Source organism: Onychostoma macrolepis, chromosome 20 (genome assembly GCF_012432095.1).
Source record: "Onychostoma macrolepis isolate SWU-2019 chromosome 20, ASM1243209v1, whole genome shotgun sequence".
NCBI lineage: Eukaryota > Metazoa > Chordata > Actinopteri > Cypriniformes > Cyprinidae > Onychostoma > Onychostoma macrolepis.
The window spans coordinates 21,346,106-21,369,921 of NC_081174.1; the positions used below are offsets into that span (position 1 = coordinate 21,346,106).

General features: G+C 38.4%; 1 protein-coding gene across 4 annotated transcripts; it reads right to left on the minus strand.

Annotated features, from left to right (window-relative positions):
- Nucleotides 1-57: 57 nt before the first annotated feature.
- Nucleotides 58-22,366, minus strand: tprb (translocated promoter region b, nuclear basket protein). Of its 4 annotated transcripts, none has more exons than XM_058755518.1 (50): nt 22,203-22,366; nt 21,847-21,951; nt 21,689-21,762; nt 21,497-21,593; nt 21,031-21,134; nt 20,667-20,831; nt 20,459-20,551; nt 20,294-20,374; nt 20,064-20,151; nt 19,800-19,940; nt 19,623-19,720; nt 19,331-19,528; nt 19,103-19,210; nt 18,782-19,011; nt 18,538-18,698; nt 18,288-18,430; nt 17,890-18,038; nt 17,641-17,803; nt 17,411-17,545; nt 17,183-17,323; nt 16,934-17,090; nt 16,578-16,744; nt 16,250-16,402; nt 14,396-14,716; nt 14,130-14,317; nt 13,862-14,009; nt 12,351-12,488; nt 10,625-10,756; nt 10,397-10,527; nt 10,072-10,282; nt 9,836-9,982; nt 9,517-9,715; nt 9,199-9,395; nt 8,010-8,083; nt 7,691-7,887; nt 6,746-7,048; nt 6,514-6,656; nt 6,338-6,424; nt 6,023-6,235; nt 5,803-5,946; nt 3,461-3,548; nt 3,126-3,283; nt 2,956-3,024; nt 2,750-2,838; nt 2,445-2,548; nt 2,238-2,336; nt 848-1,001; nt 564-676; nt 376-465; nt 58-261 (listed from the first exon to the last, which is right to left on the minus strand). In XM_058755518.1, exons 1-50 carry the CDS (start codon nt 22,351-22,353, stop codon nt 224-226), a joined length of 7,077 nt encoding a protein of 2,358 aa, XP_058611501.1. In that variant the 5' UTR covers nt 22,354-22,366; the 3' UTR covers nt 58-223. The 4 variants fall into 4 exon arrangements, 3 of the variants coding, with proteins under 3 accessions (XP_058611501.1, XP_058611500.1, XP_058611502.1); XM_058755517.1 differs by having other exon boundaries at nt 2,750-2,848; nt 2,954-3,024; XR_009267544.1 differs by lacking the exons at nt 58-261; nt 376-465; nt 564-676; ... (5 more) ...; nt 3,126-3,283; nt 3,461-3,548 and adding exons at nt 3,581-4,783; nt 5,629-5,696.
- Nucleotides 22,367-23,816: the final 1,450 nt, after the last annotated feature.

Here is a 23,816-nt window from a genome sequence, read left to right on the forward strand (position 1 = left end):
AACAACATTTCATGGTAAAGCTGCATCTTTGGAGACAGAATTATGGACAAAGAAAGATTTCCTTCAAAACAATTTTATTGTACGGATGTAAAATCATTCAAATAACATTGATGGATTGCTCCGAGCATTAAACTAACAAACAAAACTTACAATACATAGCCTTAAAGCAGAACAAAGGTATGGCTGTGTTCTTTTGGAGAGAATGTGTTGCTCCAGAGCTGCTTCACCTTGCAAAACGTCCCCTCACACCTGTGACGCCATCTACAGCAAGAAAGTCAAGAAAGCTGTCAAATCCACTTGAACATGGCTAAAAACTAAGTGTATGAAAAAATAAAGATATTTGCAACAGTTGCAGAAAATTGTACATATTCTTACCTCTCTTTACAAAGCTCCTAGAACCACGACCACCTGTCCACTGTCTCCCAGATCCCATTCTGACTTTAGGAGGCTGAGAGCTGCTTGTGTCTGAGAGAGAGAGAGAGAGAGAGAGAGAGAGAGAGACACAGTTTGTGAAACCGAAATGAGATATTGGAGGTTAGCGTAATTTTAGTGTTTATTTTTACCTGCAGAACTAGATGAAGGTTCCTGGCTTGTGGAAGGCAGACTGGCCTCATCTGATGGCTGGGCTGGTTCCTCCGCCTCAGTCTGAGACACAGCCTCAAGTGAAGCCTCAGCACTGAAGAAATATTTATCAGACAGAGTTATCGTAATGTACACACATACTACACCTTCTGCTCCATTATGGAGTCCATGATCTCTCAATAAAATAAACTTCTTATGGTACAACAATGGAAGTAAATTGTGATGCCAGTGTCTCATGTGGGTAGATTTAAGGGCTCATTTTTACCTGTCTCCTGCATCCATGAACATGTCGTCTCTATCCTCCACTCCACTCAGGCCTGCAGGAGCACTAAGGCTGGGTGTGGAGGTGCTCACCATGGGCACAGACTGAGAAGCATGCTCAATCGCTTCAGATGCCACAGTTTCTGATAAAATTGTCACTGAATGGATTAAAAAAAAAAAAAAAAAAAAAAATTAACATTGTAAAACAGGGTTGCTGCAGGATTTTTAAGCTCAAATTTAAGACCTGCACAAATAAGATTAATACCATATGAGCAGGGTAGGGCAATGTCTATGGTAAACTATTAAACTGTAAAATTACTGTAAAAAGCATGATTTACAGTTCAGATACAAGTTTTCACAAAAACAAAGTTTTATTAAATAAAATTTATAAAAAAGTTTTATAAAATGATACACTTCACATTTCAGCCTTTTAACCATTTTTAAGAAAATGGATGAGTCTAAAAGTATTAATTATATTAATTTAAACAATTATCAAAAAAACTATTATATCAATTAAATAAAACAAACACATTTTACTCTTTAGATTTTCATAATGAATTATCTTCTTATCGATCCACCAGTTCACATTTACAGCTCTGCATGTTTGCAGGGTAAGAACGGGTCGATTTTTTATATATATATATATATATATATGAAAAAAATTTGGTTACATATTTCAAGAGGGTTACAAACGGGTATGCTTTGGGTTAGGAGTTGGTTAGGACAATAATTAAGTGTATACAATTAAACTACATAATTCCTTAAAAATAATAATATACAGAATTGAATAGCAAGTACTATAAAAAAGTATGAGCCGCTAATACATACAAAAAATAAATAAAATAAAATTTTAAAAACTATAGTGTCCTAGAAATGCGGTCCTTCGGTATTGCATGAATACTCTACTCGCAACAGCCTTATTGAAAATGCACATTCATTCTCTGCCAGCAGGAGGCGCTTTCGGACCTGTTTCCCCGGTAACGCTGTACACAAAGCAGTGCTGCACCAGACTTTGAAACATGCAGCGCTCCTGTTTACTTAATAAAATCATAGACTTTTGAAGTTTAATCATCACATTAAGCTGTATAGCAATTCTGGTCTGTACCCAAATTTAAGACCTCTTGAAATCATAATTAAGACTCTTGTACAATTTAAGACTTTTTAAGGACCCGCGGGAACCCTGTAAAATGGTAGAGGAGAATTAGGTATAAAATGTCATAGTAAAACTAATTTGAAATAGCTTGTCATCGATCTGTGTGTCTCTCTGCCGTTTTGGAGGGGCATTTGAATTCTCAGTAAATGAAATGGCACAAGTGGCCACTGCATAATCCTGCACTTTTCCAAAATTATTTAAAAATTATTTAGACTATTAGGATGCATGGTTTTGTTCGTACCAGGAGCGGCAATCTGTAGTGGGGTTGTGGGCACACTGCGGCCACCTGACTCCTCCTCATGAGCTCCAAGGTAAACAGAACTATCATACATACCTAAACCTGCAGAACACAGCATTAAAAAGCGAACCAACCAACCAACATCTGACAGAAAAAGCAGTTAATGAACAGTCATTAGCCTGAAAAAGAATGTAAGGTAACGTGTGCTACCTTGTGATGGCAGCTGGCCAAGATCTGAGTGAGAAGAGCTGGTCTGTGGGAGATCATCTGAAGGACCGAATCGAAATCGTGACACACCTGCCACCTGTGGAGAACTTCATACAACAGAGAATAAATCAGTCATTTGGTTAAAAAAAAAATTATATATATATATATATATATATATATATATATATATATATATATATATATATATATATATATATATATATATATATATATATATATATATATATATATATATATACACATATGCACACACAACCACAGCAAAGTGTTAAGGCAAAAACACATACTGGATTGCTTCAGCAAATCCATCTGAGCGAGGAGGAGGAAGTGTAGGGGTACTAGGAACCATCCTGTCATCATCCTCATAGAAATGTTGCTGTTGAAAAACCAAGAAAAAAAAAAAAGGATAAAGACACTGAGATCGATTGACAAGCATTCAAGCTCAGATGCAAACACACCACACAAACAAACCAAGAACCAAAAAGCCACTCACTGCACTACTGGCCATTCCAGAAGAAAGCTGGAGACTTCGTCCCACTGACGGCCGTCGAACCGGGAGCCGCTGCAGACACATGCAAGTTATTTTTTTAAACACACATTCCAAGCAATGCCTAACAACAGCAAACTAAGAAAAAGCTCCTCAGTGTATGCCTTTGCTCACACCTGGACTTGAGCAGGGGGTCCCAACTCCTGAGCAGGTGGGGCCAAGATGTTTAGACGAGGTGGAAGAGGATGCTGAGGTCTCCTGGGTGATTGGGGGTGAGGTCGAGGGGCAGAACTGGTGACAGGTGCTTCAAAAACATCCAATGTGATAGTTTCAACTGAGACGTCACAAAGATGAAAGAAAAGGAGAAAGTATTTTAAAACACCAACAACTGACTTCATGAAGCTTGAAAGCCTCAATCCTATTCATTGTAAATATACGGAAAGATCAACACGATGGGTGCTACCGCTACCATACATCCTTTCAGACAGATGGATAGGTCACGCTCACTTACAGCCTTGAGAATCTGCCATGCGTTGGGTGGAGTCTGTCGCTCCAAGACTTTCCTCCGTCTCAGTGCCTGGATCTGTGGGATCAGGGCCCTTGGAAAGGATGGTGTGGAAGAGAGGTAGAGCGGGAATTAGCGGGAAGAACATTTCTATTTAATTTCATGGGCATTACATTTTGATTCATACATAAACAGGGAATGTTTGTCTGAAGCTATTTGAAGCAGAATGGATTTTAATGACTTTGTTATTATCATAAATCATGTGTAAAGGCTGTTGCAACAGCTATTCATAAATACATTGCATAATGGCAAGTTGCAGCTGGATCATTAAAACGGCATGAGACAGCTCACATCGGAAACATGTGCTTTCGTAAACATCTCTGATGCTCAGTCCAAATGTAGGCGTTTATGCTGCACTAAAACCACTCATGTCTACTAGGGTTGGGCAAACTGAATTGAAGAACTGACTCACTTTCAATGCAATGACCGCATCCCAAAGGATGTTTAATTGGAATGATGGGAAAGAGAATTTACTGAACAACACTCCATTGATACCCATTCACATGAAGGAAATTTCATTAGTCCAGCACAAGCTTTGCAACAAAAACCATGCAGAGAACATAATTTTAGACTGATTATCAATCTGTTCAAAAGTATTTAAGAATAATTAGTACTTTTGTTCAATTCTTGATCAGAGTGACAGAAAAGATATTTATAAAGTTAAAAAATATTTCTGTTCTTTTGAACTTTTTTTTTTCCCCCTCAAAGAATAATAGTGTAACATTTCCACAAAAATTTAATTGATAAGAACATGTATAAGAAATGTTTCCTGAGCACAAAATCAGCATATTAAACAGATTTCTGAAAGATCATATGACACTGAAGACATGGGAAATGGCTGCTGAAAATGTAGCTTTGCCATGACAGGAATAAATTACATATAGTAAAATAGAAAAGATCTTAAATTGTAATGTCTCACAATTAGTGTTGTCACAGTACCAAAATTTCAGTATTCGGTACCAATACCAGTGAAAATCCACGATTCTCTGTACCAATTTCGGTACCAAAGCAAAACACAAAAACATGCTAATTAAAAAACATTTTTTATTAATAAAAGTTAAACAAAAATAAACTGTACAAATATCAATGCCATTCTTTATGCTCATTTAAAATTGTTTCAAGGTTTTCCACAAGTAATAAAAGTATGAAAAAAGTTAAACAAGTTTCACCCAAAAGTTTGTCATATTTCTGCTGCCGCTAAAAAACAAATGGTACACTGTTGTCTGTTTTAGGGTTTGTTGGTGCTTCATGATCTTCCTCAGCCTGCAGCTGTAAAAGAAAAATATAATATACTTAAGTAAAGAAATGGGCCGAGTCTGACCAAATGCAACATTAGATTATTGACAACAGCTAAAATATAACATTTCAGTAATTAACAAATGTTAAAAGATAACATGACCTATCAATAAACAACAGTTATATAGCAATTATTCTTCTTGGGGTTAATTTCAAAATTTACTAATACATAAAATCAAAATTCAATCTGTTAAAATTATTTAATGAACAATGAACAAACATGAATGATCAAGTGTTTTAATTAAATAACATTCAAAAACATTCATTAATGTAAAAATATATTGTTCACTCACTGTAATTTGATGATAGATAATATAGTCATGTCAATGAATGGTATCTAATTGTAAAGTCTATAGAGGAGATAAAATTTCACTGTACTTTCTTTTAATCCAAACTGTGTACATATTTAATTTTAAAGGGCTTTCAAAACCTGCTAGAGTTACCCAGCCAAGAATAACAACTAACTAAGTTAGCTATAAAAAAAAAGCCCAGAACTGCTTTTCTGATGGACTGATTTGACATAACACTGTTAACCATTTGTACATTCTCTAACACATATTTTAGATTCACAATTCATTTAAAAGCCTCTGGTGTGCAAACATAGTAAATACCATCATGTTCTCCTGTTTCTTACCCTAATGAAAGTTATAGGAGCATTAAATAGTTAAAGAAACTTGATTCTAATGCTCATTATATTAGCGTTAGCCACGCTTATGCTAACGATTAACTCCGCTATAATGTTTATTCAATCCGACAATCAAATTAAAATATGGAATAATAATCATAACAGAAGATCTAAATATTAAATTGAAACTTACCTGCTTGAACTCTTTCATTTGATCCGGCTGTCGGTCTTTAAAGTGTTTTGTTGAGTTTCTTTTTACTTCTTAAAATTCAAAATACATCTCAGCATTATGTTTGCTACCTCAATTTAAATTCAGGAATTTACATTTTCAGTGGAATTCTTATTGGTGCACATTTCTAGTGTGTACCTCTGTGTCGTCCCCCTCGTAGGCCTCATTGCCATCTCTGCTGCCGCTCCCTTCATTGCTCTCTTCTCCCTCTTCCCCAATACCGCCATCCTCCTCATCGTCATCATCTTCCTCCTCCTCTTCCTCATCCTCCTCCTCGTAATCCTAAAGTGGTAAAAAACTGTTTATAATACGATAGTATTAAACATCACTGAATTTCAGCTGTGGTGAAACTACATACCTGCTCCTCTTCCTCCTCCTCCTCCTCCTCAGACTCCTCTTCATGGTCTCCCTCACTATCTGTGTCACTAACAATGACTATGACATGATGATCAGGCTCCTCCGGGCTTCGATGGGTCTCAGAGGGATGGGGCAGAAGTCGGTCTCCAGGGACAGACTGAGACGGTCCTGGTTCCTCATCCATCTCCTCCAAAGTACCGTAGCTCTCCAACTCCTTCATACAGGTATGAATATAAAACATCCATTTCTATTGGTTTCACACTTCTGCTGTCTGAATACAAACAGGAAGTTCCTATACACATCCTCTTGCCATTACCATAACTTGTCCAGCGTCAGGAGCCTCTTGGCTCTCACCTGGTACAACGCACTCAGCCTCAGTGCTGTCTTCAGCCAACATCTCTTCCTGCAATGTATAATTTTGTTTTGTGTTACGCACTGATTTAATTATTTTTTTAAAGCAAGAAAAAAAGAAAAGATGCATTCTTGACTTACCTCTAGACCTACTCTATGAATGCGAACCCTCTTGCAAATGGGAGTGTCACTAGGCTCATCCTGGGATTGTGTGTCAGCAGACATGCTCTCTTGCTCCTCTTCACGGGGGCGTTTGCTCAAGGCACTACTAGGAGATGCAGACACTATAGGAGGAGGACACATAAGAGATCATCTTTAGAGTGAGGTGCCGTAAACCTGTTAAGCTAATCTGGTTGGGTATACACGATATTACCTGCACTGGCACTGCTTGTGCTAGCGGTGGCACTCCAGATCCCTGTGGATGTAGAAAGAGGCCTGTCTAACTGTGAGTTTGGGAGCATTACAGCAGCTGGAGGTTCCTGATTGGATGGTTCAGCAGGGGGTTGGGTTTGTTGCTGGGTGGGTTGGATGAACGCAGTGGCCTGGCTCTGCTGTTGAACGTTCAGCAGAGGTTGAGCCAGGGTGGTCTGAACATTAGGGCTAGTGGACCGCACTGAACCGCTGGCACTGCCATACACAGTCACATGCTCAAGCGGGCCTTCGGATGACTGCATAGCTGCAAGGTCAAGGGGGAAAGATAAAATTAATTTGTTTGCACATCAGTGTTATTGTTAAGTAAAACTATTAAAATCCTTTTTGCTAAATGAAATGAATCCAAAATTAAACATTGAATTTTTTCTTTTTTTTTTCTTGGCAACTAACCGAAACGGTGAAGTTACTAAAATTACGGAAGTTAAAACTAATAAAAAAAAAAAAAAAAAAAAATAATAATAATTATCTATTATTAATAATAATTAATATCCACTAAATAAAAACTATTAATGCCAAGCACATAAAATTGCAAAAAGTCTAAAAATAAATTCAGAACATTAACAAATACTGAAATTAGCACTATATTTATAATTTTAGTATCATTGATATACTATTGTAGTTGGTAATATTTTAAATAATTTTTTATATTTTCTGTTTTCATTTTAAATGCAAAATTTTAGTGCTAGTTTGTTTTTGCACTATCTATATAGCTTCATAAAGTTTATTTTAAAACTTGAAACAAAAGGTGCTGGAATAAAAAGTTTGTTACATTTTTTCAATCACAAATATTTCATTTAAGTAAATGTTTAATTCAAAAATGTTTTTTATGGTTTAAGTTTTAGTTAAATGATAATAACCCTGGTCAAAATCCCAGCACAACACTTACGCTCTTGGCTCTCCACCTGCGTGGTGGGCATGACTGTGGCGGTGGGTGTAGGGGTGGGCACTGGGGCAGGAGTGATCATGGGTTTAATGCTGGCCCTTGGTGTGGATTTGTTTCCTGGAATGGCTGGAGGCTTGCTGGGGGTTGCTGCCAGTGGCGTGGGCTTTATGTTAGCAGTTGGAGGCTCTGAAGTGCTTGCACTATAAAAGCAACAATGTAGAGAGGCTTGACTTGTAGAGAGGCTATTTTTAAATTTGCCAGATAATGATTACAAGTTAACTGTGTAGGTGAATGTGAAGTGCCCCCTCTAAAAATACTGTACCTTCCTCTTTCTGCCACTGGTGTAGACTTCAGAGAGATCTGTCGCTGTTCTGTTGTCCTTTGCGGTTCCTGGGTCTGAAAACAGAAGAAAATCTATATAAACACTTAAAGCTGCAGTCTGTAGGTTTTGCCTCTTTGTCGCCATCTCTGTTTGAAAACCTGTAATTGCAGTTCCGTGCGGAATTATTTTTATTGCATGGGTTGTACTCTGGCACTGCTCCAGCGCGGATGAATCTCATGTTTTGAAGTGAATGTGTGGCTGTCAGTCATCGCACCAGTGTGAATCCTGTACTTAGTAATCACAGATTCTAGCCTACGTCTTGGAATATATGACCCAAATAAGAATTTTCACCGGATATTGCCATCTGAACAAGTAACAAGTCTGCCATGTTTGTTCTGACCAACTGAGGAAAAAAGCATTACCATAAATCACGCTACCAATGGTGATTAAATCTAACGATTGATTAACTCATAGCACATCAAACCATGCAAATTATTATTATTGTTATACTTAAATGTTAACAACATCAGCATTGCGTGCGTGACTGAGTATAGTGTATTAGCGTGTAGATTTAAAATTTATGTACAGTCTAATCTCTAATTGTCATACCATTCGAATTTCATATTAAGAAATTCTTTTAACCCAAAAAGCAAACTGGTTCGAACTGGTTGTCTTTAAAATACAAATCTTGTGTAATGCCAGGCTATCTGTAATCAGAAGCACATTTAAAACTGGAATATAATTTAATGTCATTCACATGTGTTTCATAAACACATCCTTTCTGGTTTACAATCCGCCATCAAAATGATTTTTTGACATTTAATTATTCCAGCTGCTGTGAGAAAAGGCCAAACAATCTGCCGAGTGCAGGATCCTCACATGCGATAGCATAGCAGCCGGGAAAACTTCTTTATGTTTACAGACGTGACGTAATGACACAGTGCCATGCTCGAATTTCCCGCGAAAACCTACCCGTACCACTCAAATTAGAAAACATTATTATAAGCTAAGCGTTGTGAATCGGGCTAAAGTAAGACGATAGTTTTGAACATTGGCTGGTCGTGTATTTACTCAAATATTGATTTTGGATATTTTTAGCCAAAAAAAAATAAAAAAATAAAAAGTTACAGTCTGCAGCTTTAAACTTGTTCAGCTATAGGTTTGCAACTGCATGACTATGTGGGGTTACCTTGCTGGAGCCCTGCTCCGGAGGCTCATCTCTCTGTTCTCCATGTCTCTCCTGCTGCTCGCGGAGGTCTCGCAGCTCCCTTTCCTGTCTGCTCAGACGCCCCTCATACTGAGACTTTAGTGCACTCACTCGCACTTCCAATTCCTCTTTTTGTTGCTTCAGCTCTTCATTTTCTTTCTGGAGCTGACCTTTTACACCTGGAAGTAGAGGTCAAAGTGTCAAATATCAAAAAGAAAGAGCTAACATGGACCACAAACCTCATTGTCAAAGTAACTAGCAGAGAAAAACTATTAATTTTAAAACAGGGTCAATTCTTACCAGTAAGCTGGCTGATCTTCTGCTTAGCCATTACTATTGCCTTCTTGGTCCTCTCCTCCTTTTCAGTCAGCTGCTGTTTGAGTCGCTCCTCCTGAGATGATTTCTCCTGAAGCTCCTGCCTGAGACGCGTCAGCTCCGCTTGTAGACGAGAGGCCTGTTCCTGTGCATTACGTGCCTCTGTTTCCCGCTCACCTACAGTCTGCAAAGGACAAAAGAAAACTCACACCATGAGAATCATTTTTTCTAAAAGGTACCCAATCATTTTAGTCTGATCTTAAAAAGGGGTCGTATAAAACTTTAAACTAGGCAGTTAACTTACTCTATTGAGATTCTCCAGATGGCCTTCCAGTTCTCTTGTCCTGTTATCTGATTGGTTGAGGGACTCCTTGAGGGCCTGAAGTTCTTGAGCTGATGCCTGCTGTGCCTCTTGATCCTGAGCCGGTGCAGATGCTGCTGCGGCTACCAACTGCACAAAAACCCAAATAAATCAGGCCTCCACTCCAAACACACCTTTGCAATTTCAAACCACTTTCCTAGTCATAAACCCTGACGCACCTTGTCATATTCAACCTTGAGCTCTTCATACTGGGTTTTGTAACGTCGACCAATCTTTTTAACTTGTGTGATGGTTTTTAGTTTCTCCTGGATGTCCAGATTTTTAGCCTCCTGGTCTTTCTTCAGGCTGTCCCTCTCCACCAAAACCTTCCCCAAGTTCTCCCTTAGGTTCTGCACCTGAGACTGCATCATAGTCAAAGAGCCACTGTTCCTGCAGAGAGCAAGAAAAAAACGACATGCATAAAACAGCCAAGACAAGAATGAAAAGATGGTTTTTGCCAGTGAAACTTTGGTGCATCCAATGAAGGTAGAGAACTGCATTAACCTGGAAGCTTCAGCTTTGAGCCGACTAGTCTCCTCGACAAGCTGCTGGATGCGTTTGAGATGCGCTTCCCTCTCAGAGTGCATCCGCTTGTACTCCTCTGGGTCAGTGTCCTTCTGCTGGCTCACCAGGTGCTAAACACCATAAGAAAGTGATGACCCAGTAATTTTCACCAATGACAAATACATAGATTTTGTAGGCAACACCTTAAGATATACACAAACTTCTGACCTGAGTGCGAGCTTTCCAGCGTTTGATATCTTCTTCCAGAAGCTTCTTCTCTGCCTGTAGCATACCACTCTTCTCACTCAGCTCTGCATTGGACTCCTGCATGGGCAAGATGTCTGACTCAAGTTTACGCACCTGTGAAGCAAAAACACAGTTATAATGACTAGAGGTCGACCGATTCATCGGTTTTGCCGATTAATCAGCACCGATAGTTGATTGCCACAACTATCGGTTATCGGCAAAAATCCATGCCGATAGTTTTCCGGTTTGCAACCGTTGCTGGAGTGGCTGAGAAGGGTCCGCTGGCATTATACAGTACGAGAGCGGCCTCTAGAGGCTGAAATCACTGACAGCACGTGTTGTTTATTTTGACATGTGACACTGCGCGCTGCACAGAGCGGGAAACTCCAGACCCACATTTAAATACAGCCGACAGAAAAGCCTGCCGCGGAACAGAGCGCCATTCACATAGTTTTCTATTAAATTACATTATATTTGTCCCAAATTGTTGTGAACGTATATAATGACTTCACCCTAGGCTATAAATTATGTATTGTGCATTTTTCAGCAAAACGTTTGTCTTTCTGTGGCTCTAATAAAGTCTGTATGCTTCATATAGAGAGCTGTAATACAGATCGCGCGTTCTCTTTCCGCTTGCTCTTTTTTTTTTTTTTAAACACCGAACTTCAAACTCATTTATGCCACATTGTTCATTCTTGAAGCAAACTTATTTCCGTTTGGTGATTAAATAAATTGTTTTAGACCGCCACTTGAATTGAACGCAAAGCGTCTGGTGTGTATGTGTGTGTGTGTGATATCTCCGAGTTCTCCTAGACGTAGCGCTGCGCTTTTGCCCGGTGTGTGACTAACTTTTTTTTTTTGGATTAGATAATTATCAAGTGTTAAAAAATAGACGCAAATAAAGTGTGTGAGTACACATACAATATTCCATATGCATGTAATTTTAATGCTATGGCCTTGTGTAGGTATTTAAAGATGGCCATCTTTAAGCATGACTGTTTAAATTAAGTGGTAACACTTAACAATAAGAGTCCATTCATAGTATTAATGAAAACTGTAGAAGTATTGTTCCTTGTTAGAGTGTGTACATTTCAACATTCACTTTTAGCTACTAATAGACTACATTTTTAAATTTTAAAGTTTCTTCTTTTAACATTAGCAAACTATGAAATAACTTTAATGATCAATATAGTAAATAATATTAATATTTTTAGTCATTTACAAAGTATGGTTCAGTACTGTTGCTGCTTTTTTTTTTTTTTTTTTTTTTAAATAGTAAAGCACTAGCTCTCTTTCAGTATCCAATTTGAAAACTATCGGTTGATTAATCAGTATCGGCCAGTGTGGTCCAACCTAGCTATCAGTATCGATAAAATCCACTATTGGTTGACCTGTAATTATGACTACGAGTATGTTATTATCCCCTTTAAGCAAATACATGTTACCTTTTATTCAAATTTTTATGTGTATATCAATTTCTTAAATGTAAAGTAACATACATGCACAATTATGCACATAAAAAAAACTTATACAATATATAATTAAAAACTTGGAGAACAATTTTTTTTTTACAATTTTAAAGTAAAATCAATTAAAATACATTTCATAAAATTTATAAAAATTATCTTAATACACAATCAAGTATTATTTCTTTAAGCAGTATTTTAACTAGCAAATATAACTGTTGATTATATTTTTGGTGGCTTGCCTTGGCTTGAGTATCCTGCAGCTCCTGTTCCAGTTTCTTTTTCTCCTCCCTCAGCATCTTATTGGTCTCCATTAGCACATTCATGGTCTCTGTCTTCTTCATCAGCTCATCATGCTGGGCCAGAGTCTTTGCAGTCACCTTTAAACAAAAATTAAACACAGGCTGAGTAACAGGTAAAGGCAAAAGGAAAATACAGGGCTGGTAACTAAGGCAGTTAACTAGTACAATTGATCAGTAATAAAATAGTATGCATCTGGGTTCTCCAAACTAGGGGTCGACCTATTATCGGCCTGGCCAGTACACTTAAATCAACTCGTGCTATGGACTAGTATCTGTAAACATTAAGCCGCAAAAAGACTATTTAAATATGACTTCTGCATGTTCTGCGTGTCTCTGTATATGTGAATGGCACAGACGCGCGGTTTTGATTAGTACACACACACACTGAATTGCGTGACGCTCACGGTGTTTTCAGCATCTGCCGTCTCACTAAATGAGGACATAAATACACGAACAACATCCCCAGAACTGCTCTGAGAGTCACTTCATGAGCATTTGACCGATTCATTTGAGTAAAACGATCGTCATATCATATAAGCAACAGAAACTTAAGAGGTCCTCATGGCAACCCGTCAAAATAAAAGTTTGGTTTATCTACTAATACTACAACAATTATTACAACTTTTGTTTAAAAGAATAATCACACAATATGCTATTTCTTCCATGTTTTAATTTTAATAGTAAACCCATTTATTTGCCAAAAAATAGTTGAACACTCATTTGATTAAAAGATAAATTAAATAAATGTTTTATGGCTTCATTTGCACTGCACTGTAAATTAAAACTAATGGAAATTACTGTCACATAGGCCGAGATTAGGGCGACAGAAACTGTGACATTTCAATAGGCTATTGAACCAAGTGTGCCTATAACAGGCTATTAGTGTTATAGTTTAATTCAAATAGTTGCGGTCTTCTTTGCAACTTCTACAATGGAGTTATGAAGACAATTTAATTATTTACACTCATTATATACATTGTGCATTTTAAGGTAATCAATTGATGTGCATTAGATGATGAATTGAATAGTCACCTCTCGTAAGTTATGATTTAGTCATCAGAAAATAATTAATGAAGAATTATGAGAGGTTATGCTATTACACATACATTTCTAACATGTAAATTATTGAAGCCTAATACTTAGATTTCCCCAAGCTATTTAGCTGTAGTACAGTATGCATAGGGTTAATCATGAAGCATGCAGTGGCCCCACTTTTAACTCTCTCTTTATATTACCCTTATTGTAGATGGATGCATGGAGGAAGACAAGAGTAAGAAGTGCAACCAACACCAGAGAAGGCAGTTTTTGTCAGAGCCCTTGTTATTCTTAATTTTGACATTAATTTTCATTTTTACACCAGACATATATATCGGTTAACGGTCTACTTGGTCTGTAATAATCGGTATCGGCCCTGAAAAACACATATCGGCCGACCCCTACTCCAAACCAACCTGCATCTTCTCTCTCTCTGCATTCAGACTCTCCTGCACGTCCTTCAGCTCTCTCTCCAGATGTTCCACTCTCAGCCTGTGCCTCAGACTCTCACCCTGGACCACCTCAAACCGAGACTCTGCGATCTCCTTCTCCCGTCGCACAAATCTGCAAACCATGAAGAAATGAGTCTGTCGTGAATAAGGAAACTCTCTACTTGACATTTTCTTTGCAAAATAATAAAATCACTGAAATTGATAGCATATGGGAGAGAAAAAAAAAAAAGACCTTAAGATCTCCAGGAGCTGCTCCTGAGACTTGCCCTCCTCTGTCAGAGAGATGTTGAGTGGACTCTCACTGGTGGCTCGCTGCAGCTGACTGGCCATTTGTCCACTTAGAGTCTGTATCTGCTCATGAAGGAGTGTGTTCTGCTTCTGCAGATCCTCACAGCGAGACTCTAACTTAGACTGCTCCTCCTGATGTGGAGAGAAACAAAATGACTGAAAATGCTATTACTACTTCCATAACAGCAATTTGTTTCACAATTTCTTTACCTTGAGAATTTTCTCTTGCTCCTCCCAAGAGACACGAGCCTCTAGAAGCTGTGCACTGGTGCTCTGAACTTTCTCTTCCAGCTGCTGTCTGAGATGAGCTGCTTGCAGAGTCTGTGCTTTGGCAGCCTGCAGTGCTTCCACATCAGCTGCATGCAGCAACATCTCCCTCTCATACTTATCCTGCGCCTCAGTTGCCATTTTAGCCTGCTCTTGACTGTCCAGGATGGCCTGCTGCTCCTGTGCAGCAGCAACAGCAGCTCTCTCCAGGGCGGTCTGGTGCTCCGCCTGCAGGCTGCTTAGAGATTTTTTCAGCTCGTTCAACTGGGATAAAGGATCAAGAAATACATCAAATTCACAATACTGTGTCAAGCACCTCCTAAACAAGAGATTGATCAAGTTTTAGAAACTAAACTCTGTAAAGGTACTGTCTCCAATATTCATAAAACTATTTTTTCATTAATTATGCAGTCCGGCTCTTCACCCCTCTCTAAAATAAAACAGAATTGGGAATCAGATCTTAATTTTTTTCTCTTTTTTTTTTTTTTCAGACGAGGAATGGTCCAAAGCCCTTTGTCGTGTACATACTTCTATATGTGCTCGTCATTGTCTTATACAGTTTAAGTTGTTGCATAGAGTAGATTGGACAAAGGCCAAATTGTCTAAAATTAACCCTGGTTTTGATCCAACTTGTGATCGGTGTCGACAAGCTCCAGCTACTCTTTATCATACTTTTTGGCTTTGCCCAGCATTGACTTCTTTCTGGTCATCAACTTCCGAATGTTTTAGTTTAGATATTGAACCATGCCCCCTAGTAGCATTATTTGGACTCTTAAATCACAGGTAGGTGAGCTAAACTCTGCAGCAGATTGGCCCTCCAGGGAAAGATTTGAGGAACCCTGGTATATACACACACATACATATATTGTTGGAAGTGTATATGTATGTTGGTGCAAGCTATTTCTCCACCCTTTTTATTTATCTTTATTTGATTTATTTTTTCTTTCCTATGTCCTCAGAATTGTTGTAACTACTTGTATTTACTTATTTTTATTGCCATTTTGTTATTTTTGTTTATTATTATTGTTGTTCTTGGTGCTAGCATTCATAATTGTATTTTGTGTTAGACTCCGAGAGTAAGGACCTTTTGATTAATTTATTTTTGACCTTTGTTAACAGATTGAAACTATTTGGCTTTTAATTTTTTTTGTATCTCTCTGATTGAATGGCATCAATAAAAAAAATTTTAAAAAAAGGAGTTAAAATAGTCACAATACAACTCTATTAGAATGGATAAAAAGAACGTATTATAGAAAATGAACACAGAAATGAACACCCATTCCCACCCTAGTAAACAACAATCTAAACTACTGTGATGGCTAGACTCTGTTTTCAATCTTTCAGATGCCATGAACCCCCAAATATGATCATCCTTATGCAATGGACCCCTATCTTACAATTTAAAAGGCATCTATTTATTTATACTTACAACTTATAGTATAAAATCTTTTCTTTATCTTTTTTTACATTATATTTTTACTACTCACTATAATACTCTACTGTTTGATGCATTTGTTGTTGTTTTTTTAATCAAATTTAATAATTTTGATAAATTTTATTCATTTAGTTTAATCTTTGTGTTTATTTCTTTCTGTCGTTTTTGACTAAAATTTTCCATGGATCCCCTAGAACTCCTTGGTGGCCCCCAAAGAACCCAGATTAAAACCCCAAACTATTTTAGTGCAAGATATCTTGAATAACATTTGTGGACTTTAGGAAAACTTAAAAGAAAGTGTAGAATGTGCTCTTTAAATCAGATCTAGCGAGCAAAGATAGTGAGCAGAGGGAATTCAATACCTCTTGCTCCACAGCAGCAACAACTTTGCTTTTCTCTTCTAGCAAGCTCTGCTTCTCCTTGTCTGCTTCCAGAAGTTTCTGCTCCAGCTGTTTATACTGTTCCTGAGCCGCCTCCACCTGGGTTTGCACAGATGATCGCACCTTCTCAGTTACCTAAAAGTGGAAAGACAAAGGAATTTTTATTTTTTTTAACAAAATAAATAAAAATAGCCAAATTAACTCCATTTACTTCCTTAAAAAATCCATTGTTCATGTTGTCTTTATTTTAATGGAATGTAATGGGTGTTAGAGTAAAGCATATTATAGTGATTTTTAATATGTCACAAACCTGTTTCTCTTTATCCAGGGACTCCTCTAAGCTAAGACTCATGGACTTGTACTGTTCCATGCTTGCAGTAGTGTTCTTCAGTCGTTCAGCCAGCTCTTCTGCCTTGCTCTCAGCCTGCTTCAGCTGGGCACGCAGAGCCTCCATGTCACCTTCAGTGCCCTGCAGGCCTGGAGAGAAAAAACAGCAACAACTTCACAGATAGTCTTTTCCATCAACAATGCTCTGGCCTTTATAGCTAATGAGGTTGAGCAACCAAACATGAACAAATAACTTAAGGAATGTTAGATAAACAAGCAAAACTAAAATATTAGAAGTGCTATGATACAATGAGGGCTTAATCATGAGCAGCCTCTCACCTGTATGTACTGTGGGGGATATCAGCCGGCTCTCCCTGCTACTCATATGCATCTTTAGGTTGTTAAGCTCAAGTTGGGCAGCACTAAGCTGCTCTCTTGTCCTGTGGTACTGGGAAGTCTGTGTTTCCAGCTGCTTCTTAACATCCATCAGCTGCATCTATGATGCAAAGGAACGTTACAGAGAGAAATGAATGAGCCAAAGTACCAAACAGGGGAAATAAGAGCGCGCAAAAGAAATGTGGCCTTTACGTCTTGATTGCGTGCCAGCAGGTGCTTCTGTTCCACCTCATTCTCGAGTCTCTTCTGGAGCTGAGTAATCTCTCGCTCCTGCTTCTCAATCTGAGCAGTCAGCCGCTGTCTGGTCTCTGTCTCAGAGCGCTCTAGAGTTGCCTGGAAAATTTACAGACACAGCAAGTTCTCAAAACATCCTGTTGGGGAGGCTTAGATTGTTTGTTATTTTGTAAAAGCACTTGTCACCTGTATTGATTTGAGGTTGGTCAGCAGCATGTTTTTGCCAAGCTGTTGGGCCTGGAAGGACTCTTTCTCCTGGGTCAGTCTGATCTCCACCATCTTCAACATGTCTCTCTCTTTACGCAGGTTCTCTGCTGCAGACTGAAAGAGAAGACATAGATAATTAATTCAATTTAGACTGAACTCTTGGACTGAACAGAGACACCTGCACTTGAGTGAATGAATCAATTAGACACCTCGGCAATGGAGAGTTTCTCAGCTGCTGCTCGGAGGTCCTGGGTGAGGGTGTGTATGGTCTGTTCACTCTGCTGAATTGCTGCAGCCTGTTTCTGACTCTTCTCATTCAGAGAGGCAATCTCCTTACGGTAGCTCTCCACGTTATCCTGGAGCATCTCATACCTGACATACACACACCACATAAAATAAATTAAGGATTCTATATTTGAGAAAACCATGAGGACCAAAGGAACCATATGGTTGGATACCGTTTGGAGGTGAACTCCAGCTGTGTGGAGATCTTGGTGTTTTCAGAGCGGAGTTCAGTCACTTGATCCTGGAGTTTCTCGCTTTGCTCAGTCAGGGCTTTTTCAGACTCAGTTTTTTCCTTTTTATAGGCCACAAAAACTTCCTGAAGCTGATCAAACACAGGAATAAGTTATATTTTAAAATGTATATCTCCTAATAGACAAAAGTAAATGAAAGAGAGAGAAAAAAAAAAAGTAATTCTTCACAATATTACTGTTTTTACTGAATTAAGCAAATTAATTAATTCTTAAACATTCAGAAACTTCTTTCACAAGCATTTTTATTAATGAAGCTCTTAGTCTCAATGTCAGTGATGGAAAAAATGCTATGAGTGGACAGTCTGCTCTGCCCGGCCTACCTGCTTCAGTGCAGCCTTGGCTTCTACTGAGTCAGTGGATTCTATCACAGTGGCAACCAGTCCTGTAGGGGTGCTCGCAGTGGGTGTGACGGCTGGAGAACGACGGGGGGTGGAGGTCAGCATAAGCTCCTCATTACCAGCACCTGCCACAGTAAGTTTATAAAACTGTTCAATCATCATGAAACTTTCTATTAAGGGGTCTCATAAAACCTGGCAACACAGACTAGAATAACAGACTAAATATAATTACCCTGTGGGAAGGGGACTCCAGTGGCCTGGGTCAGAAGCATGCGGAACATATCCCTTTGTCGTGCCACAGCGTCAACCTTCTGCAGATCCTGAGCTCTCTTTTCCTTTAGCTGCTCCAACTCACGCTGAAGCTCCTCAAGATATTTCTCCACCTCACTCCGTCTAAACAATGAGCATTATGATTTCTCAATCCATATTTAATCTAATATTAGTTTGACAAATCCACTTATCTCTCACACACTCACTTCATGGTGTCTCCCTCCAACTCATCCTTTTCCTTTTCCTCACTGAGGTCTCTGAGTGCCACTAGGAGTCGCTGGTTCTGCTGCTGCAGTTCTTCAACACTGCGGAAGGTGACCAGGTGTTGAGAAATCACCTCTGATGTGCTGCTCACATCCGCAGAACACACCTCATCCTCCTCACGCATCACATGGTTACCACGCGCTTCCTCCAGCTCAATAAGGAGAACCCGCACCTGAGATAGTTATGTTAAAGGAACAGGATTTTAGATTTTTATTTTCTCTCCCGTAAGAGACTGAAGCCTCAGTTGTGCCATCAGGCCTCACCTGTTGAGACATGTCAGCCAGCTGCACCTCAAACCTCTGGTTATCTCTCTCCAACACAGATGCACGTTTGTTGCTTTCATCTGCTTCTCTCTGCAAGCGGTGGAGCTCCTGAAAAAAACAAGAATAATCATTTCTAGATTTGTTATGCAAGTAGCCATTAGGCAGCATGCACTGGCAGTGTGACATGCAATGAGGCGTTGTATTTCTGCAAGACTCTTCGGTCCTCACCGTGACAGCTTGCTCTAATTTAGCAGAGAGACTGGAAACAGACTTCTGAATGCGCTCATACTCCTCTCTCTGTCTCTTCAGGATGGGCGCCTTGGCTTCCATCTCCTGCACAATGTCATCCAGGTACTTGTGCAGTCGTTTGTTCTCTAGTTTCTCTCGTTGTAGCTGTTCTTGGGTCTCAACATAAGCTGTATATATCTACACAAAGTAGAAGGTAGTATATTAAAACTGAAAAAGCTTCTGTGAATATGAACAATGCACTTGCATCACAAATCAGAGTGCAGGTCAGTACCTCTGTAAGTTTCATGCCCGGTTTGATAATTTTGGCAACTGCAGCTGCTGTGGGAGACATTGTGGTCACCTGCTCCTCTGAAAGAATTGAAGAAGTTCCTGGAAAGGGAAAAAGGCATCAAATTGACAAAATACTAGTTTCACATGCTAGACGCTAAGGAAATAAGGTGATGCTAACCTCTGTGTTTGGCATCAGATAGCAGCTCATTTGCATTATCCAGTTCTTTCTCCTGGCTGCTTATTTTCTCTTTCAGTTCAGCGATTTCTTTGTCCTTACAACTCTCCAGCTCTGCCATCTTCACTTCTAGAGCTTTATGTGCTGTTCAGAGTAGACAAGATGTTATCACAGAAATATGTAAATCCACAAAGCATCAGTGTTAGTTTTCTTAAATGGTACTCATGGCTGTCAACATGCATGTGTCTGACCAGGAGAGTGGCTTACCCTCTCCAGCCTCTTTAAGCAGCTTGTGAAGTTCATCAACAGCTCTGCCGAGCTCCTCACTCTTGGCCTCTGCATCAGCTGCAGCTCCCTGTGAATCATCAAAAGAATTTAGAACTACCAAAAATTCTTAGAAATAACATTAAAAATTATACTTGAATGATTATTATAACATTCTGATTTATGCTTCCCTTTAATTATATACTTCAATTCATTAAGTAAATAAATCTTACCTTGTACAAATTTGAGAGTTTGATGTTGGCATTGAGCTCATTACTGAACTTCTCCTCCAAACTGGCTTGCTGTTCCTTTGCCTATAAGCACGACACATGATTATAAAGAATTATGAAACACTATTGAGCTGATGATAACTTCAGCGATGGATTACGATGGCTAACCTCTCTCATCTTGGTGATCATCTCCTCTGCTTGCCTCTGAAGGTTCTCATTGGATGCCTTCAGACTGGAGACCTGATCTTGCAGGTGAGCGATCTACAAAGGTACACAGAGATTACATGGACTAAGAACTTTAACACATTTCAAAGCAGATCAGACAATATTCATTATGACTTAAAATACATAATATAGAAAAAAGTTTGAGCAGTACTTCATCCTCTTTGTTATTAAGGTTGCATTGGAGCTCCAGGATCTCACTGCCTTTCTGCCGGGAAAGAGACAGCAGCTCTTCACTCTTGGCCTTAAGCTCAGTATTCAGCCAGGACACCTGATTCTGGAGTAGTTCTTTCTCCTGCACCATTCGTTTCTCTTTATACTGGAAAATGAACATAGTGCCAGCATATCAAAAATCTGTGTTTAGGGGCCTGGTATAAAACTGCAAGTGTGTTATAAATAAATAAAGAATCTGTGGATGACAAATGCATCAAGATAAATAATTATCTTGGTGCAGATAATGATAAAAGTATCCGATCAATGCATTCCTATGAAAATAGTTTAATTTCATTCAATTTTACCTTGATCGAGACCTCAGTGGCTTCTGACTCATCCAGCTTGAGCTGAAGCTGCATCTTCTCTGAACTGACTTCCACCAATCTATCATTAAGACGCTTCAGGTCCTCTAAAAAATACATAAATAAGAAATGGGAAGAAAACTAGTATATTATACAAAGTCTGGGTTCAGTACAATTTTTTTTTATAAGAAATACACCAAGACTTTTTCAGAAGTGACAAATACATTTCTAACAATACAAAAGATTCATTCCAAATAAATGCTGTTTTATTAAACTTCCTTTTCATCAGCAAACCCTGAAAAAAAGATTTTATGAAGATATTTGGCAGCACAATGACCACTTTTCTTTTTTACTGTATTTTTGTTCAAACAGTATAAGTAAACAAGCTGGTCAAAGCAAAACCTGCAAATTCCAAATAATCTGTGAAAACTTAGTTTTCAATGATCATAAAAGAATGTTTATTAAATACCGCTTTGTTGTTCCATCTCCTGGGATCTTCTTTCCAATGTCCGCACAAGCTCTCGTTTTTCGGCCTCAAGCTCATCTTTGGCTTTGGAAAGTTCGTTCTGTACAAAGGAGGCACAATTTCACCTCTTCAAGACAATTCAAGACCAGACACAGACGTTCTCCTCTATCAAACTGTTATATGATCTGTCAATACCTGATGTGATTCTAGTTTGGTGTATGAAGACACTTGTGCCTTATTTTTCTCTCGTAAGGATTTCAGCTCATCCTCTGTAAAAAAGACGAGTACAAATACAACATTAAAATTTGTTATTTTTAAATCAAATAAGAGGTGTTTGACTCCCACATCCATACCCAGTTTGCAGTACTCTTCTTTCAGTATCTCATGATCTTGAGTCTGGGACACAAACTGAGTCTGACTCTCTGCAAACTTCCTCTCGATGTCAAAATACTGTTGTTCTATATGAGAGAGAGAGAAAAAAACATAATAGAAAGCCTAAAAATCCATACAAACAAGCCAATGGTAATTAATACAAACAGAAAACGTTTTCGGTTAAACTGAAAACTTATTTAATAATTATAACATGTTCACTACATACAGTTTGCAGAACAATACACCCAAGGGGGAAAATAAAGTTTATAAACGATAATGAAACCTAGGCCTCGTTCGTGGCTACAGACAGTTTATCTGTTAAAACAGCAAACCTTACCATTATCCACACGATATTGCTCCTGTTGTGCCTTCAGACAATCAACTTCACACTGCTGTTCAGAAACATACTTCTCTAATTTAGTTAAGACAGTTTTGGGGAGTTTTGATATCTCCGACCGCTCCAATATCTGCTGTAACACAGCCGCCATTTTTTCGGTGTAAAAACCCCGCCTCCTGTGCTTCAAGCGTAAACGTGCTTATTACTATTTCCTGTTACTAAAAACCCGCCCGCCAGGTGGCGCTGAGCGGCTCATGCTTTCGAAATTCATGTTAGAGATATTTGTGCGCTATAACTTTATAATCGTTTAAACGTCTACTGCTCCCAAAAGGTGCATTAATGAAATACAAAGGAAAATCGATCTTGTATGTTCTATAAAATGTTTACATAAAACGCACCTTCTAGTAATCACAAACGACTGTGATTGGTCAAGGCTTACCAGCGATGAAAAAAGTAACGTGAAAACCGCATCTAAAAGTCACAGAAGTAGGTCTGTCTGGAAGGTAATTAAACTTAAACAATGACACTCATAAAGTCACTGAATTAAAAACACAGTTAAGAGTTAAAATAGTACAAATCCTAGTAAAATCAACAGTTAAGGCAAGCAAGCTGATCTAAAATATATTTTTAATGTATTAATTTGAAAGATGTTCCGCGATAATGACACTGATAAACCCCAGATTATGTACATTCATGGAAACAAAACAAAGCTATAAAGTAGGCTATGCTGTATATTCATCAAATGGTAGCTCGGTGCATACAAATAAGTGAACACAAGAGGGAGATGTCGTATCATACATGCACTGATAATTCAAGGTCAATCACATAAACAGTGAGATGGATGGTTGAATAATAGTTTGACGTGTCTTTGTTACATCACAATAGCTTACATATTTTTAATGCGGTAAAATCGACATAAACGTGCTTTTCGTAGCTACTTCTCTCTGTTTGAATTACATTTTTATCTTTTTTTATTCTACTTTCATCACTTTCCACTAATTTGGATGATTATCATGGTAATAAGAATAATGTGTACAGTTATAATTATTCATTTTTTATTTGTAATTATGTTGTTACATAGTTGTTGTTGTTTTTTTGTTGTTGTTTTTGTTTTTGTTTTGTCATTCATACTTCTACGGCCTTATGCTACAGATCCTGTTTTTTTTTTTTTTAAGTTGATAAGAGATAACTGCAACATAGCTATATGTGTTGGTTTTACATTTGTCTCATTTCTACTTGGCTCATCTTATCCCATACAGTCTTGGTATTCATTTGATGGATTCATTTTACCTGCCTTTGCTTTCCCTTTCTTGCTTTTATTCTCTAGCAGTTTTCCATTCCTTAGACCAGTCATAACACATATCAATGTGACCACAGATGAATAATCAATATGGAATTTTCAAATGGAAGCAAAAAACATATAATAGTTGTTAATGCCGTTAGTGGCCCCTTAGGCACTGGATATTATTTACAGTAAGACTGTCTGTATGGAGAGATAGTGTAACCTCGCCTCTCTTTGCTATGCAGCCTTAACCTTGAATCAGCCAAGCAATGCTCTCTCTTTCACCTCTTCAAAAACGTCAACACACTCTAGAAAACAAAGACCCATGGGAA

What these genes read in the sequence shown, in the direction of transcription:
- tprb (XM_058755517.1), bottom strand. Translation starts at nt 22,353, where the DNA reads ATGGCGGCTGTGTTACAGCAGATATTGGAGCGGTCGGAGATATCAAAA. An exon ending in TGGCTGACATGTCTCAACAG is followed by an intron (nt 19,012 to 19,102) that starts GTGAGGCCTGAT and finishes TAACTATCTCAG; the next exon opens with GTGCGGGTTCTCCTTATTGA. An exon ending in TGCAGGATACTCAAGCCAAG is followed by an intron (nt 10,757 to 12,350) that starts GCAAGCCACCAA and finishes TTTGCTTCACAG; the next exon opens with GTGCGTAAACTTGAGTCAGA.